At 30.5% G+C, this 19072-nt stretch overlaps 1 protein-coding gene and 1 long non-coding RNA gene across 2 annotated transcripts; one reads left to right on the forward strand and one right to left on the reverse strand.

The window, feature by feature from the left end:
* The first annotated feature begins 2610 nt into the window (after nt 1-2610).
* On the forward strand, nt 2611-5944 carry LOC127741656 (uncharacterized). The gene is made up of 2 exons (XR_008002795.1): nt 2611-3323; nt 5377-5944. It is a non-coding gene; the product is annotated as an uncharacterized LOC127741656 (long non-coding RNA).
* Nucleotides 5945-10337: 4393 nt separating this feature from the next.
* On the reverse strand, nt 10338-17887 carry LOC107467922 (aminodeoxychorismate synthase, chloroplastic). Its single transcript, XM_052254456.1, is given in 13 exon segments — nt 10338-11137; nt 11508-12125; nt 12292-12374; nt 13178-13280; nt 13549-13628; nt 13870-14195; nt 14423-14549; nt 14651-14908; nt 15327-15393; nt 15554-15618; nt 16261-16472; nt 16715-17134; nt 17738-17887. Coding segments are annotated over 12 exon segments (2757 nt in total). The 5' UTR covers nt 17052-17134; nt 17738-17887; the 3' UTR covers nt 10338-10656.
* Nucleotides 17888-19072: the final 1185 nt, after the last annotated feature.

Consider the following 19072-nt stretch of genomic DNA (forward strand, 5'->3'; position numbering starts at 1 on the left):
ATAATTCTATATATTCCCAATATTCCAAGCAGGGCGATATGATTGCGCTCATGGGTTGAATGTTTTACTTTCCCAGAACAAAAGTCAGTCAAAGTGATTATTTGTCAAAAATTGTAGAATGTGTCCATCAAACATTACACACACATATATTGTTGTTTATTTGCTTTTATAAAGCAGTTGCAAAATTTAAATAATGGACAAAATATATAATTCTATTTCTAATCCACATCATAAAGGTCCTTGGTGTCTCCTATTTTTTTTTCTCTATCTTCTTTATGTCATAATCTTGCTTTCTATTTGAGTTTTCCTCATACAATGTTTATTTATGTATATGTAATGAAAATTTTGGTCACATACAAGGTGTTTATATATATAAGTAATTAAAAGTAATTCTATAACCAACAATCCAACAAAAATATGTAAAAAATTAAAAAAATCAATAATTATAATAAAAAATGTGTAATAAAATTCCAATAGCAAAACATTAAATTATTTTAAATTTTTTAAGGGTTTAGATATCAACAACATTGTTTATAATATAATATACAGAAGATATACGGTACAATTATTCTTAAAATCTCAATTTGAAAATCATTTTTGTTGTGTGGTGTGTAAGGGCCAAGGGCCACTTCATATAAAAAGATATTATTAATTTTTTCAGTAATCAATTAATATTTGGATTAAAAAAAAACACACTAACTTTCTTTTTTCTGCCTTAATTAGCGCTCTTGATTGTTGCAATTAAGCCTTCTTTATACTTAAGATTTCTAATCCGATCCTCATATTAAGTTTGTCACTGCCACAAACCAAACTATATATCGATAAGGAGAGAAGAAAATAAAACAATAATTTAATTCTAGGTAAAAATATGAACTACTTTGGCAATGAAGAAACATAATCGATATAGTAGTTTATACCCAGCGTATAATTGCTGTATGCTTACATAAATGTAGCAAGCCAGAACAAAAATGAAAAAAAATTAAAAAGGCAATTAAAGTAGCTAATATGATGTATTATTGCAATAATCTGAGTGTGTGTGAGTGAGAGAGAGAATTAGGTGATAACCAAGGAGGAGTGGGCTATGATTATTCTAAAACCTAAACAAAAACGACTATATTAGGTTAATATTAAAATTAGTCACTAAAATTAATCATCAGTATAAAATATATATTAAAATATAAATATATATTGAAAATAAATTAAATCACATGTATTTATACACAAATACATTAATAACTAATTTTGATATACAAATAGTATTTTAAAACAAAAAAGCTTATTACAAAGCTGTCCCATGACCGAAGTAGTAGTGTAATCAATTGGTAATAAAATATGATTACATAAAAAGCAAAATGAAAACCCCTTCCTTTAAAAAAAAACTAAAGTAGCTATAGAGTTTATATTAACAAATAAAATAGGATTGCTTAAAATTTTGATTTCTTATTTAGAGTTTATTTGTTTAATGAAAAATGCTAATGCGCTAAAAAAAAGTAATGAATGTAATCTTCTACAAAAATTAACTTGTTATTAAAAATATAAAAAGGAGAAACAATAAATCTCAAAATTTTAAATTATAAATATTAAACTTTAAATTTAGACTTGAATGTAAAATATAATAAATATAGTTAAAATTTATTTAACCAATAAAGAGTACAATATTCTTTGTTTATGTTAGTTTGGTAAAAAATTTTATTTTTAAAAATAGTTTATCAAAGTTGAATAATTTTAAAATCAAACTAAAAATAACCTTTAATAAGTACAAATAATAATTATATTTGATAAAACAACTTTTAAAATTTACAAAATCACAAAATAACTTTAAAAAATGCATCTCTTGATATTTTCAGAAACATCCGTAATTTTCTAAAAATTACAAATAAAAACATATAAAATATAAGTATTTATGCAAACATCTCTTAAAAGAGTTTTACAGAATCAAACCTTAGTAAAAAGCATTAGTAAAATTTGAAATAATAAAAAATATAATTGCATGGAAAAATTAGGGGAAAGAAAAGGAAAAGATAATAAGGAAAAAGGAAAGAGGGGAGTGATGGGGGGGAAGGAATTGAAAAGAGAGAAAAAGAAGACACATATTGGTAATACTTGATCTCCTTTATCCGCCTTTAGCTTTTTTTTTATTTAAAGAAAGAGAGGAATCCATGTTGGTCCAAGCACTCTAAGACAAATTCATCTTCAGAGCAAGAAAAGAAAAGCACTCTTCAGAAAACGAGATTTCAACACCTTCAGGGCTAGCTTCGGAAATTGCATTCCTTATACTAACCCAACCCAACCCCATAACTCAATCATTTCTCTCTCTCTTTCCTCCTCTTCTATATTTAGTGCTTGGTGGAGCTTCAACCTTGCCCTCACCCTCCAACCATAACCCCACATATTCTTCTTCCTTTTCTCACTATTATTAGCCAAACCCTCTTCCTCCCTCCCTATCTTTAGCCCTTTGCTTTTCCTTCTTTTATTCACTAGGGTTTTCAATCAATTTAATTAAACCCCATTTTCATTATTATCACCTACTTCTACTTCTAGATCTCAATTCCTATACCTCAATATATATACCTCCTTCACTCTTGCTCTTTACTTCTAGTACTCTCTCTCTCTCTCTCTATGAGATAAGTTTTCTTATATCATACATATCAATTCCAGCTTCATATGTATTCCCATGATGAAGCTAAGAGAATTATAGTATTAATTAATTCTATATATATAGGTTTCATCATCATCATTATACCATGTTTTATCATATTATTCATGTATAGGTCTATAAATTAAGTTAGAGTATGTGTGTTATTACAACTTCCGCCAAAATAGCATTTATCACATGTTTTTATTAGATGTGGATATGTATGTGTGCATCTAATTAACCTAGTACTTAGTCATGGATACACATGATTTCAGGGTAAGTAGAGACTAAGTAGTTGTTGTTGATGTTACTATTGTTGGTGAGCTTTAATAAATGCAATTTAGACATGTGTGTTAAATTTGATGCATCCTAATTTTCTTTGTGTCACATCATGCATACATGTGTGTATGTGCCTGGCTCCCTGTATGCCATTTGTAGAGCTCATCGAAATATCGATGACCTCTGTAGATGGCGTATGAGGAGCCAAGCATATTCCATATACATACATGGAGAAATACGAACACACGATTAAAATAAGTTAATTATTATAAATTATCTTCACTAATTAAACATGTATTATTGTACTAACTATATATTAGAGGGCCATATATATAGGTCAATTATTCAACAAAGCACGGCATTGTCATTTTCAAAGTCACAGGTAATGCTTCCTCATTGCTTTACAAAGGTACATATCTTCCTTTTTTCATCATTGCAAGAAAGAAACTTATTATTTTCTATGTAAAGAAGTTATTTATTTTAGGGTTGTTCTGGTATTGTTGATGATTCATAATATGTGTGACACTTATTGAGAAACATATATGTACTACTTATTAGATAGTATTTTTTTTTAAGGAGAGAATTTTATTTACACTTGAAACAAGGGCATGGGAAAACCACAAGAAAAACCAAGTTACTGTAAATCTTTAGAACCTGTTGCTGACAATTAACATGGAAGTTATAAAAATTAGTTGTTTCACTTTTTCTTCTTGCCATGCTTGTCTGTTCTCATGGACATTTCATATGACCTCTGATTATACCAACAAATATATATATAATGGCCTCAAAAGAAGATATACTGTGCCATATGTCTATACAGTTAAAATGCATTTATTTTAATCTAGGGAAAAAATTGGTCACGTGATCATTATGTTAGTCTAGAAAAGTTCAAATTCATAATGCAATAATGCAGTTATGATTCTAATAAACTCTTATTATACATTGACTCTTCTTACTGGTAGAAATTTTCTTCATATACCTAGGTTAACTAACAGCCTATAATGAAACAAATTAAAAAATATCATCATGTACGTACGTGGAATCATGTACATTTAGAAAAAGGGTTTGGTTTTAATGTCATTCTTTAAGAATATATTTTGAAAAATATATTCATATATTATATACATGGGCTTTCATGGTTTTTTTATGATTGTGTAGGTGCATTGTTTTTGTTTTTGTAATTGTTTAGTATGAACTCTCATATGATATTTATTTTTCCCCATCTGATTTCGAGCATGATACTTTATTTATAAAAAAAATTCATGTGTTATATACTTTTCTTTTAACTTTAATATATTCTCTCAGTTGTGTTTGAATTCGATTCCTCAATTCCACATAGGAATTTTAGGGATATGAAAAATATAATTACTTTGAGAATGTCTTTAATTTATCATATTGTTATGTATAGATAAATAGATCCAACACTGACAACACTGACGTTTGATGCTGAGGATGAGAATACTGTTTTATTATTAATGCATAGCTAGTTATTATAAGAATAATGATCATTTTTTTGTAGTTTCATATTGGAGTAATTACTTAAATACTGTACACATACATAATGTTATTGTATATATGTATATACATTCTCTCAAAACATTGGTGGTTAATGAACCTTCTGGTTAAATATAAGAGCTAGCTAGAGAACTATATGTGTGGCATGGCAGTGGAATGTGAATGTTGATGAATTTGTTAATTATTAAAAGGGGTGTGATATAGCATCTAGGTACACGCTATTCATGGGTCATGAGACATGTAAAAAAATATTCATTTTTTTAACCCATCAACTGGAATATATAGTGAAGAAAATATATAATCAGATTTATAGTGATAAAGGTGTCTATTCCATTGATTTTCAAGAGAAATAGAGAGTATATGCATATGCTTTTTGTTTTAAATTAGGACACATTGATGAGGTTATTTTTGGTAAATATTTTTAAAAATTTTATTTTAATAAATACATAACAAATTTATTTAAAAAAAAATAAATTTGATATTTTTTATAATTGATTATTTTAACCATATGTTTTTAGATATGATAAAACTTTAGTACAATACTTAGTTATTACTTATTATAATTAAAATATACAATACGTGGGGTATTGTCCCGCTCTTAGAATTTTGAAAAATATTGTAAGATATTATTTATACCAAAATTTTATTAATATCTGAAAAAATTAAGTCAATTTTAACTTGTACTCTAAGAATATATATTTTGTTAAACCCTAAACTATTCCAATAATTTTCTAAACTACAACGTACTAAAACCTAAAAGGTCACCAATAATTGCTATATATATTATTGCTCTTATTCATTAGGACATGTATATGCATACATGTATAATGTGTAATAGTAAAGTTGCTTTTAGGTATAGGAGTTAGGCCAACTCCCAAGTAGTAGAGCATATAGTTAGTGAAATATTTTGAATGGATTAAATGATTTAAAAAAGAATTTATAATTAGGAATTGGGGACAACACAGCACATACACACGCATGGGGTCTGGGCAGGGCTTGAAGAAAGTGAAGAAAAGATGTATATATCACGGGAAAAGCAAAAGCATGATTTGTATGTGTGGGAATAGGAGGAGGAGGACGAAGAAGAGAGGGGGATTATGATTATGATTATGGCCACTCGGGAATAGGAATCTCATGCAAAAAGGAGTTGGACCACTCTCTCTCTCTCTTGCTGAGAAGAGAATATGTTTTTATGGTCAAAGCAGGTCAAAAGTGGGACCACCCTGGGGAACCCTGCCTGCCTCTCCTTTCTCTCTTCCTCTCTCCAAATTTGTTACATTCTATTATTTTCTAGTTCAACAATGGAATATTATTCTACTTATACATCATGGTTTTATTTTGTTAGGATCATATGTTATTAGGTTATTGTTTAAAAATATTAAATGTTTTGTAATTTTATCTTTTTTTTTATTTTAATTGATATTTCATTTGTTAGTAGTAGAATGTGGTTTGTATAAAAAGAAGGCAATGATTCTAATATTCTTCTAAGACTAGAAGATAAATTATTATTTTTTATATATTGCATATAATAAGTCTGATTGTACATTTGAATTAAATTCTAAATATTTGTATAATCTTAGTGCATTTAAAAAAGAAAAAACTTGCTTTTATTCTCATAGGTTAAATATATAAAAAAGAATAATTTATTCTCTAATTTCACAAAGATTAAAAAATAATTGCTTTATAAGATTATTACTTGTTAAAACTAATAATATGCTTCCCTATAACAAGTAGTACTTTTATTTAGGTCATGATGGGTTTTTGGTTTTTCTTAAATGGTATCATCAATTGGATTATTATTAGTATCACAATAATCCAATTATGAAATAGATATATAGAGTTATAGCCTACTAATGCAGATGGATTATTAGTGAATATGATTGGTAAAAAAAAATAAAAATAAAATAAAAAGAATGAGAATGCAAGTGTGCAATGTTTTCTCAATGTTTGTTGAAGGCAACAGTGCTGATGCAAAGTGACCTGCAGTTTCTTTGTTCTTCACATATGAGAAAGAAAGAGAAAGAGAGAGAGAAAGAGAGAATAAAAATTATTAGAGTAATCATATGATGTAAGGTGCAGGCTAGGCCCGGTTCCTCAGTGTTTGATGCCACTGCTGGCAGATTAATTGTACTCTTCAACTCTGAGAAAAGTAGATTCTATACTATTCCTGTCTCACTTTGCTTATGGGAATCCATCAACCACTTCTTTCTCCATTTAATTCTCCTTTCTTTCTTTTTAAATCTTTTCTTGAATAAATTATTATTTATATTCATAAAAGATAGGACGTTGACAAATATATTCATATAAAAATAAAACTACAATTATAACTACGGAAGATAATTTTTGTGTGCCAAGAGTACTCGAACGTTGGTTATGTAATTAGTCTGTTAAGATACTTTTGGTATATGTAAACCATTTTTCGTAGTTATAATTGTCGTTTTATTCTTATATAAATACATTTGTCAGCGTACGTATCTTTCATGAATACAACTGGTCATCTTTTCTTCATATCTTATAATGTTAATATTTATAAAAAAAATTAACAGAATATTTAAATTATTACTTCGTTTAAAAAATTGAGAAGAAATTAAGTGAATAAATTAAAAAATTATGTATACATCATCTAGCTAGATGTAACCAAATTTTATTTTGATGTTGATAAGATCTATGCATAATTAATTTTTTTTTTTAAAAGTGCATATTGCATATTATGAATTTTAACTATAGCATGCATTCTGATTTGTTGTCCTTTTAGATGGGTTCCGTGAATTGTTGGACTAGAAAATAAATTTGTGTCATGTTATAGATATATGAATTATATGATATGCTCAAAGCTATATAGAAGAGATAAGGCAAATTCTGTAAGATTCTTCACTGCCATATGCAAACTGCGGTGTCCTCTACTCCTCTTGTCTAGTTGTGTGCAAGCTAAGTACGTGCCATTATATTTACATATATGATATAGGAAGAGTTTTAAGCAGTGTTTTAGTTGTTTTAATCGTTGATGTAAATTATAAAAAATATATATATAATATATATTAATTGAAATCAACGGTTAAAATAACTGAAACACCGGTGTTCTGGGTGCACTTGAAATATTTTCTATGATATATGTTATATAAGAGATGTTTAGAAGAGAAATTGAAATTGACTTGAGACTGAGAGATAGTAATTGAGTGATAGAGATTAAATTAAATTTTTGTATTGTGTTTAATGTAAAATGTACTAGATTAAGTTATGTCTCATTATTATATTTAATTTAAGATAAATATAAAGATTAAGAAGTAGATTTTAAATTTAAAAAGTTAAATAAAAATATATTTTTTTTAAAATATTATTAAAATTTCAGTTATTATATCTCTATTTTCTTAAAATATTAAAAAAACTAAAATTTTAGTTTTAATTTTTAATCATTAAACATAATTATTGAGTTTTAATTCCTCAGTTTTAATTCCAGTTTGTAAAACCAAACGCTACCTAAGATATTAAGAATAGTGTATGTGAGTCTCTTTTCTTTTTTCGAGCAAGCAAATTAAAAGGGGAGAGGAAATAACAAACATGGGAGAAATTAAAATCACATTGGATAAGATATCAATGTAGAAAGAAGAGGAAATAAAAAAAATGAAACAAGATACACAAAACAATATTGAATTATTCATTCCTAATGACAATGCCAAAGAGAGGGTATGGCATCATAACGTAGAAACCGATCAAATTGCAATGCTTTAACTCTATTTGTAATGAGGAAAAAATATTACTTATCATGTAATTTATTTAGATAGTTATAATTATTTTTGTCAAAATTTTGGTTCATGCTATAAAACTCCACTTTCCTTTTTTTAGTTTAATACTTACTTATAAGAAAACCCTAATTAGTAAACACATGTGCATTAATTAAAGTGTTTAATTTTAATACATTAACGGTGTAAATCACATATATTTTTTTAGATGACTATTTACATGATAAAATAAAAATAATTATTTTTATTAATGTGAAGTTACATATTTAGATACAAATAAAAACTAATTTACATTTATATTAAAATTAAATTCTTAATTAAATTCATCCAACACAATTTTTTAATTGTGTTTTTGCCGAATATTTTGCTAGAAGCTAAGAAGTTATGATAATCTTCCCTTAATAAAGTGAGCAAAGTATACATGTATAACTAGCTAATATCACTGATTAATTAATATAAGACTACGTGAAATAATCACCACCCAAGTCTCAGTATATATATAAACATAATCAGATTGTGACTAGCTTTTATTTCTTAGCATAATAATATAATACTAATAATAATTCATCTTGAATAAGTCCTCCATGTACCTTCTAAAAAAGACAAGGATTTACAATGAAACATAAAAAAAATATATTTTAAATAAATAAGTAAAATAAAAGATTAAAAAAAGAAGTTGCATTATTATAAAAAAGAAATTGAGAAAAACAAAACACTCTTAATAATTGGATGGCGACTAGAGAGTCACAAGGTGGCTTTTATATTTTTTTTTCTTTTCTGAAAAAAATAAAAAATGATCTTATGGTATCTCATCTCTGCTATTTGTAATTTGTCTTGTTTTAGGGAAGAGACATGGATCTGATGCACAAGGGGAGCCCCCTTATGGGCAAGTGTCACTTCATTCTTAGTTGTCATCTCTTACACATGTTTATACTCACTTATTTTAATTTTTACTATAAATTAAATTACAAACACAATAATCACATTGTTAACAATCATCACGATTATTTTTTGCCAATTATACTCAGCTAAATAACATGGTAGGAATAAGTGAAGTAGCTGGAGAGAGGTTAATTAAGAGTCGTTTTCTAAAACACCTTTTAATTTTTGAAATTTCAATACTTGCTAATATATTTTTGTCAAATTATCACATGTAAAAAAGTACACGAGTAAATAGTCAAAATCATTCTTAAAAGATTATTCATTCTCTAAATTGATTTTCGAAAATTTTTTTTAATCAAATTCGTCTTTCAAATATTTTAAGTTAGTCATATTAATTCTCCTGTCACTTTCGTTGCTGACAATATCAAAATTCGTTGATGTGACAAATTAAGTGATATCACATCGACTACAACATACACCTGACACTCCTAATTAGCTGTTAGCGTGATAAATTTATACAATTAAATCAAATCAAGGCTAAATTGAAGAGGACCTCGAGACATTGAAATTTCTTACTTTGAAGTTGATTTAATCTAATTTCATAAATTAATCCTATAAGTAGCTAATTAAGATTATCAGGTATGTACTATAATATAACTTAACATGTCATATTAGCAAATTCTAATATCATGAGCAATGGAAGTGACGGAAAATTTAATGTGACTAAAAGTATTTTAAAGGTCAAATTTGATTACAAAAATTTTTCGAAAACCAATTTAAAAAATAAGTAATCTTTCTAAGACGAATTTGATAATTTAATCGATTTTTTCATAGGCCAACTCAAAGAAAGAACTGTTGTGATCTAAGCAATGACATCATGGCTGAATATTGATATTACATGCTGGTCATAAATTGTTGCTGCCGTTGGAGTTTCATTTAAAAAAAAAAAAAACTAAATCTTGTGAGCTTACAACGATTCATGGTCTTTTGCCAAATGAGAACATTGAGGTGCTCCTACTAAATCATTGCACTAATCAAGCAATTTATGAATTAATGACTAGTGAGGGTATTAAGATTATTGTAAACATTTAAACATCCAAGTCAACAACTCCGCATATCAAATTGCCTTCTCACATTTTCTGAAAGTAAAATGATCCTTCACAATAATAAAATTAAGGCAACAATAATAAACCACTCTCATTCCAAATAAACATCTTTCTAATAGTAAATGATTTTATTATTATTCATGTAGCAGCAACATAGTAGCAGAAACAGTATGAGGCAAAGGTGAGTATATTATATATATGAATAAAATTGTCACCAAACTGCAAGGTAATAATTCATGTATACAAGAAACTGGGGAAATTACAGTATACAGAAACCTATAGTACAATGCAGCCATTGCTACAACAGAATAATAAGACACTCTTCAGATTGAAAAGAAAACCAATTGAATTCTAACCCCAAAACAATTGAATCTAGTACCTATACCAAAATACTCTTTAATATTCCTTCTACGTAAAGATCAAATAATTAGTGGGATGATATGACATAAATGCTTTGATTTAAGTTTGTTGGGGGAAGTTGTTGTGTGACTCTTCAAAACTATTCAAAATCTATCACTGCCTTTGCTGGGGCTTTTGTTTTCAGGATCATCTCTTTGTACTCGTCTTCAGGGTTCGACAAAGAAACAATGGCACCTCCAGCTCCTATTGAAGCTTCACCATCATGTATAATCACCGTTCTTATGACAATATTAAGATCAAATGTCTGGTTATACGAAAAAAATCCGATACAACCGGAGTATATACCTCGAGAACAACTTTCAATGGAATCAAGAAGTTCCATCGATCTCAACTTTGGAGCACCAGTCATCGAACCACCTGGGAATGCAGCTCTTACGCAATCTACTGCACTGGAGTCAGACCTCTTCTTCCCACGAATCGTGCTCACCATTGTGTGAACAGTTGCATACGACTCCACATCCATGAGACGTGGCACATGTACAGATCCTGGATCACAGACCCGACCGAGATCATTCCTCAGAAGGTCCACAATCATCAGATTTTCAGCTTGATCCTTTTCACTGAAAGAGAGAGCAAGCCAGTTAGTTCATAACATATTCACCCATCTTCGTCTTAAACTACCAGCATGTTAAGATTTCGGATTCTGTTAATTTAAGAGTTTAATTTTCTTGGACAGCATAAGTCTATAGATAAAATATTCTGAACTACATACACAACTTCATTTGCAACCAAGCATAGGTCATCACACATTTCAAAGAGTCTTGATAGTTTTTCAAATCACAGAGGCATCAGCTAAACTCCGAGAATCAATATATCACATGACAAAACAACTTTCGAGAAAGTGAGAAACCATAGTTTAAGCTTCAGTAGCAATATTTCAGGATATGATGATGAAAAGACCTAAATAGTACCCAGAGAAAAGTGGATCACCTGAGTTGCAATTTCAATTTGAGTTGCTCATCTTCCTCGGCGGTAGCACCACGAGCTATTGTACCCTTAATGGGCTTAGCTTCTAGGATATTATTTCTATCCAACTGCAAGAACCTCTCAGGGGAAGAGCAGCAAATACACAAGTCTTCCTTCGGAAAATTAAGCCACGCAGCATAAGGTGCTGGATTCCTTTCTCTCAAATGAAGATAGAGTCCAAGAGAGTCTAAATTCTCGATCGGTTTCCTCATCTGAGTTGTGAGGCACAACTCATAGCTTTCTCCATCTTTAATGTATTCCAGGCATTTCTTTACATCCTCAATGAACTGCTCTCTAGATTTTTCAGCTGCAAAACAGGCCTTTTGCGAGGAACAAGTTAGAGGATGAAGATACTGCTTTTCTGACCCCATTATCTCAGAGCCATTTAAGTTCAGAAGCTTCTCCTCAGCATCATCCAACCACTGTGTCATGCTTGAGCTTTCTTCATGTATAGCCAATATATAAACATCGTCATTTTTGTGGTCAACAGCTACAAGGTTGTCGACAAAGAAAAAACAAGCATCTGGAGTTTTGGATTTGTGACGACTAGATGCGACACCACATTCACTTTTGAGGTTATACCTGCATCAGAGGAAATTCATAGATGAGAAAGAAAAGGTGATCCCATGCACAAAATAAAGAGATCACAATTAGAAAGGCACAACTTGAAAGAAAACAATGCCATTGCTTGAACTAAGCATTTAGTTACTCAGTGTAGACATACAATAGCTTTGAGTTTACCACCTACCCAATGTAACCAACATATCCACCATGAAAGTCAAATGGGAGATCTTCGTAATCTTTTTCATCATAGTGATATGATTGAAGCTCCTGCCAAATAAAGAAGGCAATATATTTACATGAGAAGAAAAAAGAACATATTGGATTATGATAATTAAATAAATGAATATAGACCTGTTAATATTGCGAAGATACAAGTTTGTACAAAGAAAAATACAAAGTACACAAATGAAGGCTGTTCAAAGAAAAATTATACTTTTTTGTCTCTGCTCAGTTTACTTTATCCTGCATCCTACACACCCCTTTCTTCATGTCTAATCAAAAGAGCAAAATTCAAAGCCAAATATGGCATTTTATTGGTCTAAACCACAATCATGCACATTAAGGATCTTTATTATATATGTCATATCTACATATTTCTTGCTTATTAATCGGGATATACACATTCTCTCGGGAGAAAGAAATTTCATTGGAGAAAAAGGGGACAACATTGCAAAGGAAGGGCAAAATATCCTCGAAAAACCAAACCAAAGAAACTAAACATGACAAGTGTCAAGGACCAACTATCTTGAAATCTTAAGTTGTTGGGCAGGAGCCATTGAGCCAATAGTGATTTTATATCTCTAGTTCTCTACCCTCTAGCACTCTCCTTCAGACTATAACTTTTTGGCATTGAAAGATAGGCGTGTGGGCCCATTTTACCTTCTGCTTAAATTCGACGTAATTATGGTACATGGAGATGATAAGGATAGTATTCCTAATGAAGACTCTGATCCCATGTCAAGATTCTATGTTCTAGGAACCTTATGCAAATAGAAAAGGATTAGGCATAGCCCTATATCTCTTAAGGTAACAATAAAGAAGTTGATCGGTTCCAAGGTACATCTACCAACCTTGTTCAAAAAATCAAAGAAACCTTCTTCCAAGAATCTTGTTTCAGTGGAACCTTGACAACTTTCCATTGACAAGTAGCCACCACCTTTCGAACACCCATCACTGGAAAAATAATGAAATATACATTATTCATCTAAGAATGTACCGAAGAGTAAAAGGTATGACCATTGTAATGGTAAATAGAAAGGTTTTTTCATGTCAATGCATCAATGCAGATAACTGTGACAATGCATGATGCATAAACTGAAACACAATGCATGATGATGATGACAATGATAGAGAAAAATAATCTATAATAATGAAGAGAATCGATGAAAAGAGAAGAGATAATTACAAAGTAATTTAATAGTAAAGAGTATAAATTTCAAACCTTTGATCAGATAATCTGAAAGTCAATTGCTTCCAAAGTGGTCCACCTTTTCCTCCCATGAATGAGAAGCGTGCTCTTCCCTAATTAGGATGGCAAGAATAATGTTAAATATAGAACAGTAAGTTGCGGTGGAAGACGTGGCATATAGATTAGCACAGATGATGAGATGCAAGTTGTATAAAAATTAAGAGTTTCATGATCCAAGTGAGAAAAGATCTACCATGTGGAAGATGATTAGAATAAGAGCTTTCTGTTACTTATCCAAAATCACTGAAAAGGAAAGGAGGAGAAAGAAAAACAAGGAATTCATATAAAAAATACCTTCTCTGTGGAAGAACTATCCAACCAGAAAGTGTTTTCAGGTTCACGTCCAAACAACCCACAAAATATACCTTTCGCACCACCGACTTGACTAGCCAGGTGAGTGTATTTCCTCCATTTCAACTTCAAACATTTTCGATCAGTTCTTTCATGATGAACATTTGCAACGTTGAACTTTTCTAAACGAGTCATCTCAGCATTATCATCTACCATATGTCGATGACCATTAACTACCTTATTTAGGCAATCAACTTTACTGTTCTCTGAATTAATACTTCTATACGAATCTCCACAATGTCTACTAGCACTTGAAACCTGCATGTGTGCTAAAGAAAGTTTACTGCTCAAGTAAATTACATGGAACTCAATGGTAATAAAAATAATAGTAAAAACATGGAAACCATGTTACAAAGATTTGAGTCACTTTGGCATGACCGACATACTGGTTAATATTTGTAGCACACCATGCAAGAGGAGTGGCCACACAAAAATAATTTGATAAGCACACGTCAGAATGAATTTGCATTTACATACAAAAAGTTCTTCGGTTTACCGTAAGAATGAACACATTTTTCTCTGCTTTGTGATGATCTGTATCTCAGCCAATACTCATTTGTAATATCTCTGAAATTCTTGAATATTTGACTTCCATGGAAGGTTGCAACACTCTCTGGATGAAACTGAAGGTCAAAAGTGTTGAGTTGAACATAGTTCATAAAAAAGATTAAACCAATAAAAACAAAGACCGACATTATAATTAAACAATGTCTGTACATAACACCTGCACGCCATAGTGCGGTCTTGTGCAATGCTTGATCCCCATAAGAACTCTTGAACTTCTCGTTGTTCCATTTTCTGCTTTAGGTGAAAAAGAATCAACGAAGACATTTTTATCTGTTTGTGTTCCAAGAGCATTGGAGATGTTATGATCCTTCGGCCCAACAAATGGATGTGTGCTTGAGGAAGACGTCCAAGCTATTGGAATGAGCACTTCAGGAAGTGATTTAGAATCTATAACCAATGAATGATATCGAACCACCTGAAATATGGGATAAAGAAGTATTACTATTGCTGGTGGTAGATTAGATAGATCTTGTTCAACTTTTGACAAGAATAAAATGAATTAACCATAAATTGCAAGGGACTAATTTACGTTAATAATCCAATCATGGTGCACCATACATAATATTCTGATATTATCAACAAATTATCTAACTGCACAGCCATTTTTTCACCCTGAAATCCAAATTATCATAATGAACTACAATATGGGGCATTTGGTTTGTGAAATGTTCTAGAGTTTCTAAATGCAACAATCTTTGGTTAATATTGAATAACTTTTATGTCTCAATTATGAATATGATAACTTCAGGATTGAATACTACGTGAATATTTGAATTCTTTAAAATGTTTGAGGATTCAAATTCATAATCTTTAGACTATAGTGGCAAACATACCTTGAAACCTGAATTCCTGCCAGATGGTATGCCATGAAAAAGCTGGCAGCCGCCATGTTCAACTTCACTACATGGTAGAAAGAGATAAAATGCAACAAAGAAGTAAGGAATAAATATTATACCTATAAATGACATTTTAATTTAGGTGAATTCATCTTCCTGATGATAATAAGTACATAATAATACTGAAAAATCAGCATACAAGTTTCTGAATTTTTGGGTCATACCTCAAACGCCCATGGATTGGTTCGGGCGCATGGACAATGTGAGCTCCATGAACATATCCCAATGCCTACCAAATCATATCATCAAAAAGATGAGTAACAATATTAACTTTAAGATACTATGTAGCAGTAGGTAACATGTGAAAACATGCCAGGATTTTACAAGAGAAATTGGTGAATAACTCCATAGCCAATATCAATTATTTGTGGACAAGGATTAGTTTACCATATTATCAAACAATAGACCATTATATTGGTCCTGGACGCATACAAAATCATTTCCTATTAAGATAAAGAATCTCGACACCTCATAACACAAAGATCAACACACATACTACATTAAAATTATAAGATTAGACTATGAAAATTATATCTTTTAAAAACCCATATAGGCATAGTTATACCGACAATCCATTCTTTTGAGGATATTTCACTTATATGGTTAGAAAAAGGAGGAGTTGAATCTGCAAATTGGGACTTTGGAGGGGAGGGGAAGAGAAGGAAGGGTTTGTAGCATAAAAATTCATAATTTGACACCACAAACCTTTTCTTTCCTTCCAAAACCCCAACTCACAAACAACCCCCTAAAAAAAATAGAAAAGTCAAAAGTGTATCTGTGGGAAAAACTGAAGTAGCATCCAATGACAATATACAAATACTCGTCTAAGATGATGAAGTCATGCATAAAGACCATCAATCAACAAGTTTACCAACTTATTTTTCGGTTGCATCTTCTAGAGAAGTAAATAAATGCCTAATGGGAACTCCACAAAGACATCCATGTTCTCACCTATATCTTGTGGGCATGCTGGAGAACCAGGTCCAGGCGATATTACAATGTTATCGAATGCATTTTCTTCATACAAGTAATGGCTAAGTTCTTCCCATATCCAATCATCATTTTGGATTACCACAGGAGGGACTGGCAAAATTAAAAACAAAACCAGCTGTTTATTTTGATTCTTAATTACAAGATAATTCATTTCTAAACAAGTGGGAAGCTAATGATTCACTCCAGATATATATATTTGAATCTATAATTCTATACATAAAACAGCAATTCTAAGGAGAGAATCTAATGATTGACCATTACAACACTACCATTCTGCAGATCTTCAACTTTAAATCACATCCACCTTCAAAGGAAAGATAAAAATGGCATACCTCCATTAACAACAGATAACTCCTGATATATATTATATGTGTAACTGTCATAGTTGTCAATCAACAATGTTCTCACAAAATCTGGCTTCTGTAAAGGCAAAGGCACCTGTAGCCTTTTTTTTCTTTTAAATGACTCTTCTAACTGACTATGCATCAATTGGCAAGATATAGTCACATTCTTTCTATCATAGTTCGATGGCTGCACATCATCTTTCTTAATAAAACAAGAGACTCTCACCGACGGTTTGAACAAAAGAAAGTTCACATTTGCATATTGAATGTTTTCACTTGTTGGACAAGTGAGCTCAGAAGGCAGCAACCGCAGAGCAAGGTTCATTTTTCGTATTGAAAAAGTGTCCGAAAACTGGATTGGATCTGAGCAAGAAGCTGCAGCCTCCACACCACTGCCAACACCACCTTCTGCAGATGAAATATGCATGCAAAATTCTCAGTCTATGCTCTAAGCTCTGTGCTCTATTTTTTTATGTCTTCTAAACTCATAAAATGTCACAAACTAAGTGTTAAGCTCATGTCAGTGTACACCTATCAATTTAACGAGCAATTATATGCAAAAACCAGTTTTTATCACATTATAGCAACTAATAAAACATGTGAACCTCTAAATAAATTGAACATATGGAGAAAAAAATGAAGTTTGAATGGGGAAAAAAGTGATTTTGAAAACAGCCCAGAATGCATTTCAACATGAAAAAATGAAGAACAAAGAAACAGAGACACATATGTAGTTGTTGATAACTAACACAAACACAATTTTGTTCCTGCTATTTTGGATTGTATGGAATAGAAGTTGCAGATTCAAGAGATCACAAAGGGATGCAAAACTCAATGAGCCAGATCACGTAAGAGAAAGAAAAAGATGAAAAGAAACAGAAGAAGAAGAAGCTGAAAGTAACAAATTGGATTTAGAAACAATAAGCAAGCAAACAGAGAGATGAAATGAAAGAAGGGAAAGTGTGGATACCAAAAAGCGAAAAGGAAAAAGGAGGAGAAGGAGATAGATACCGCAGTTTACGGAAGAAGCATGGTTGAAAGAGATGGTGGCGAATGGTGACGAAGGCGGTGAGGATTCGGAGCGGGTGGTGCAGATACATGAAGAAGAATCAAATCACCTCACTTTATTCTATATATTGTGGCCATGCCACTCAAAATGTTTTTTCTTTTTTCCTTTACGATCATAGCATTTTTTTTCTTATTCGTGAATAAAGAATTCATTATTTGATGGGCAATTACCCAAATAAATAAAATTGGTGAAATCTTTACCCAAATACACAAAACAGAAATATGTTAAGTGTATGTGCATTTTCACCTTTCTATGTAATCCGTGGGAAGCAACCACGGTTTCTCATTTCTACATAAATCGTGGCTGGTAGAGACTGATTATGAATGATGGGTGTTGTGGGTAAACCGTGACAAGCCACTACGGTTTACTAAGGCTGCGAGGTGATAATAAAACGTTGTGGGCTACAACGGTTTGTGAAGTATTGGCCTTCCATCATTTTCACGTAATGTGGCTTTTCACCGTCATTTTCACGTAATGATTTATTGACCTTCCACCACCATTTTAAAACAATGTTCCATCTGAACCACCTATTGCATATATTCTTTCTATTTTTTTTACTACTCTATTTTTATTATTAAATTTGTATTTAATATTGTGTGCAGTATAAAAATTCAGTTTTAATTTTATTTTTTTCTATGTGATTTTATTTTTATAAATATGTTGTTATTTTTATAGTTAGTTATAGCAAGTTCTTGATCCCAATAAAAGAGGAAGAAATTTTAATAGAAGTAAAAAAAATAAAAAGAAGCAACAAAATATACATTGACACATATTTTACATTTATTTTTTATTTGTATCTACCATATCATACATAATAAAACAGCAAACACTAACTACATAATAATTTTTTTTGGCATTGCCATCAAGATTATTGTTAATTAAAATTTTATTACTATTTACCACATACAAGAACACTGTTATGGGTGAAGATGAAGTAGAAAAACTGGTTTCTACCTAAAAAATGAAACTAATAAGAGAGCACATAAATAATTAATTGCCTAAATAATTGTAATCTTAGTGATTAGGTTATAGAAAATCAACATTCAATATTAAAAAGTATTTGTTATTATCCATTTCTTGTGAAAAAATTGTATTTTTTGACTTAATTATCAAAACGCTACAACTTTAAAATAAGTATTTTTATAATTAAAAATCTAAACACAAAATAACTTATTTATAAGCTGTTATCAATAAAAATTCTTATATTTTAAGCTTTTTTTAAAGAATTTATTTAAATTATTTACCCAAAGTGAGCCCTAATTATTGTAGTCACCAAA

This window comes from Arachis duranensis, chromosome 9 (assembly GCF_000817695.3).
Source record: "Arachis duranensis cultivar V14167 chromosome 9, aradu.V14167.gnm2.J7QH, whole genome shotgun sequence".
Lineage (NCBI taxonomy): Eukaryota > Viridiplantae > Streptophyta > Magnoliopsida > Fabales > Fabaceae > Arachis > Arachis duranensis.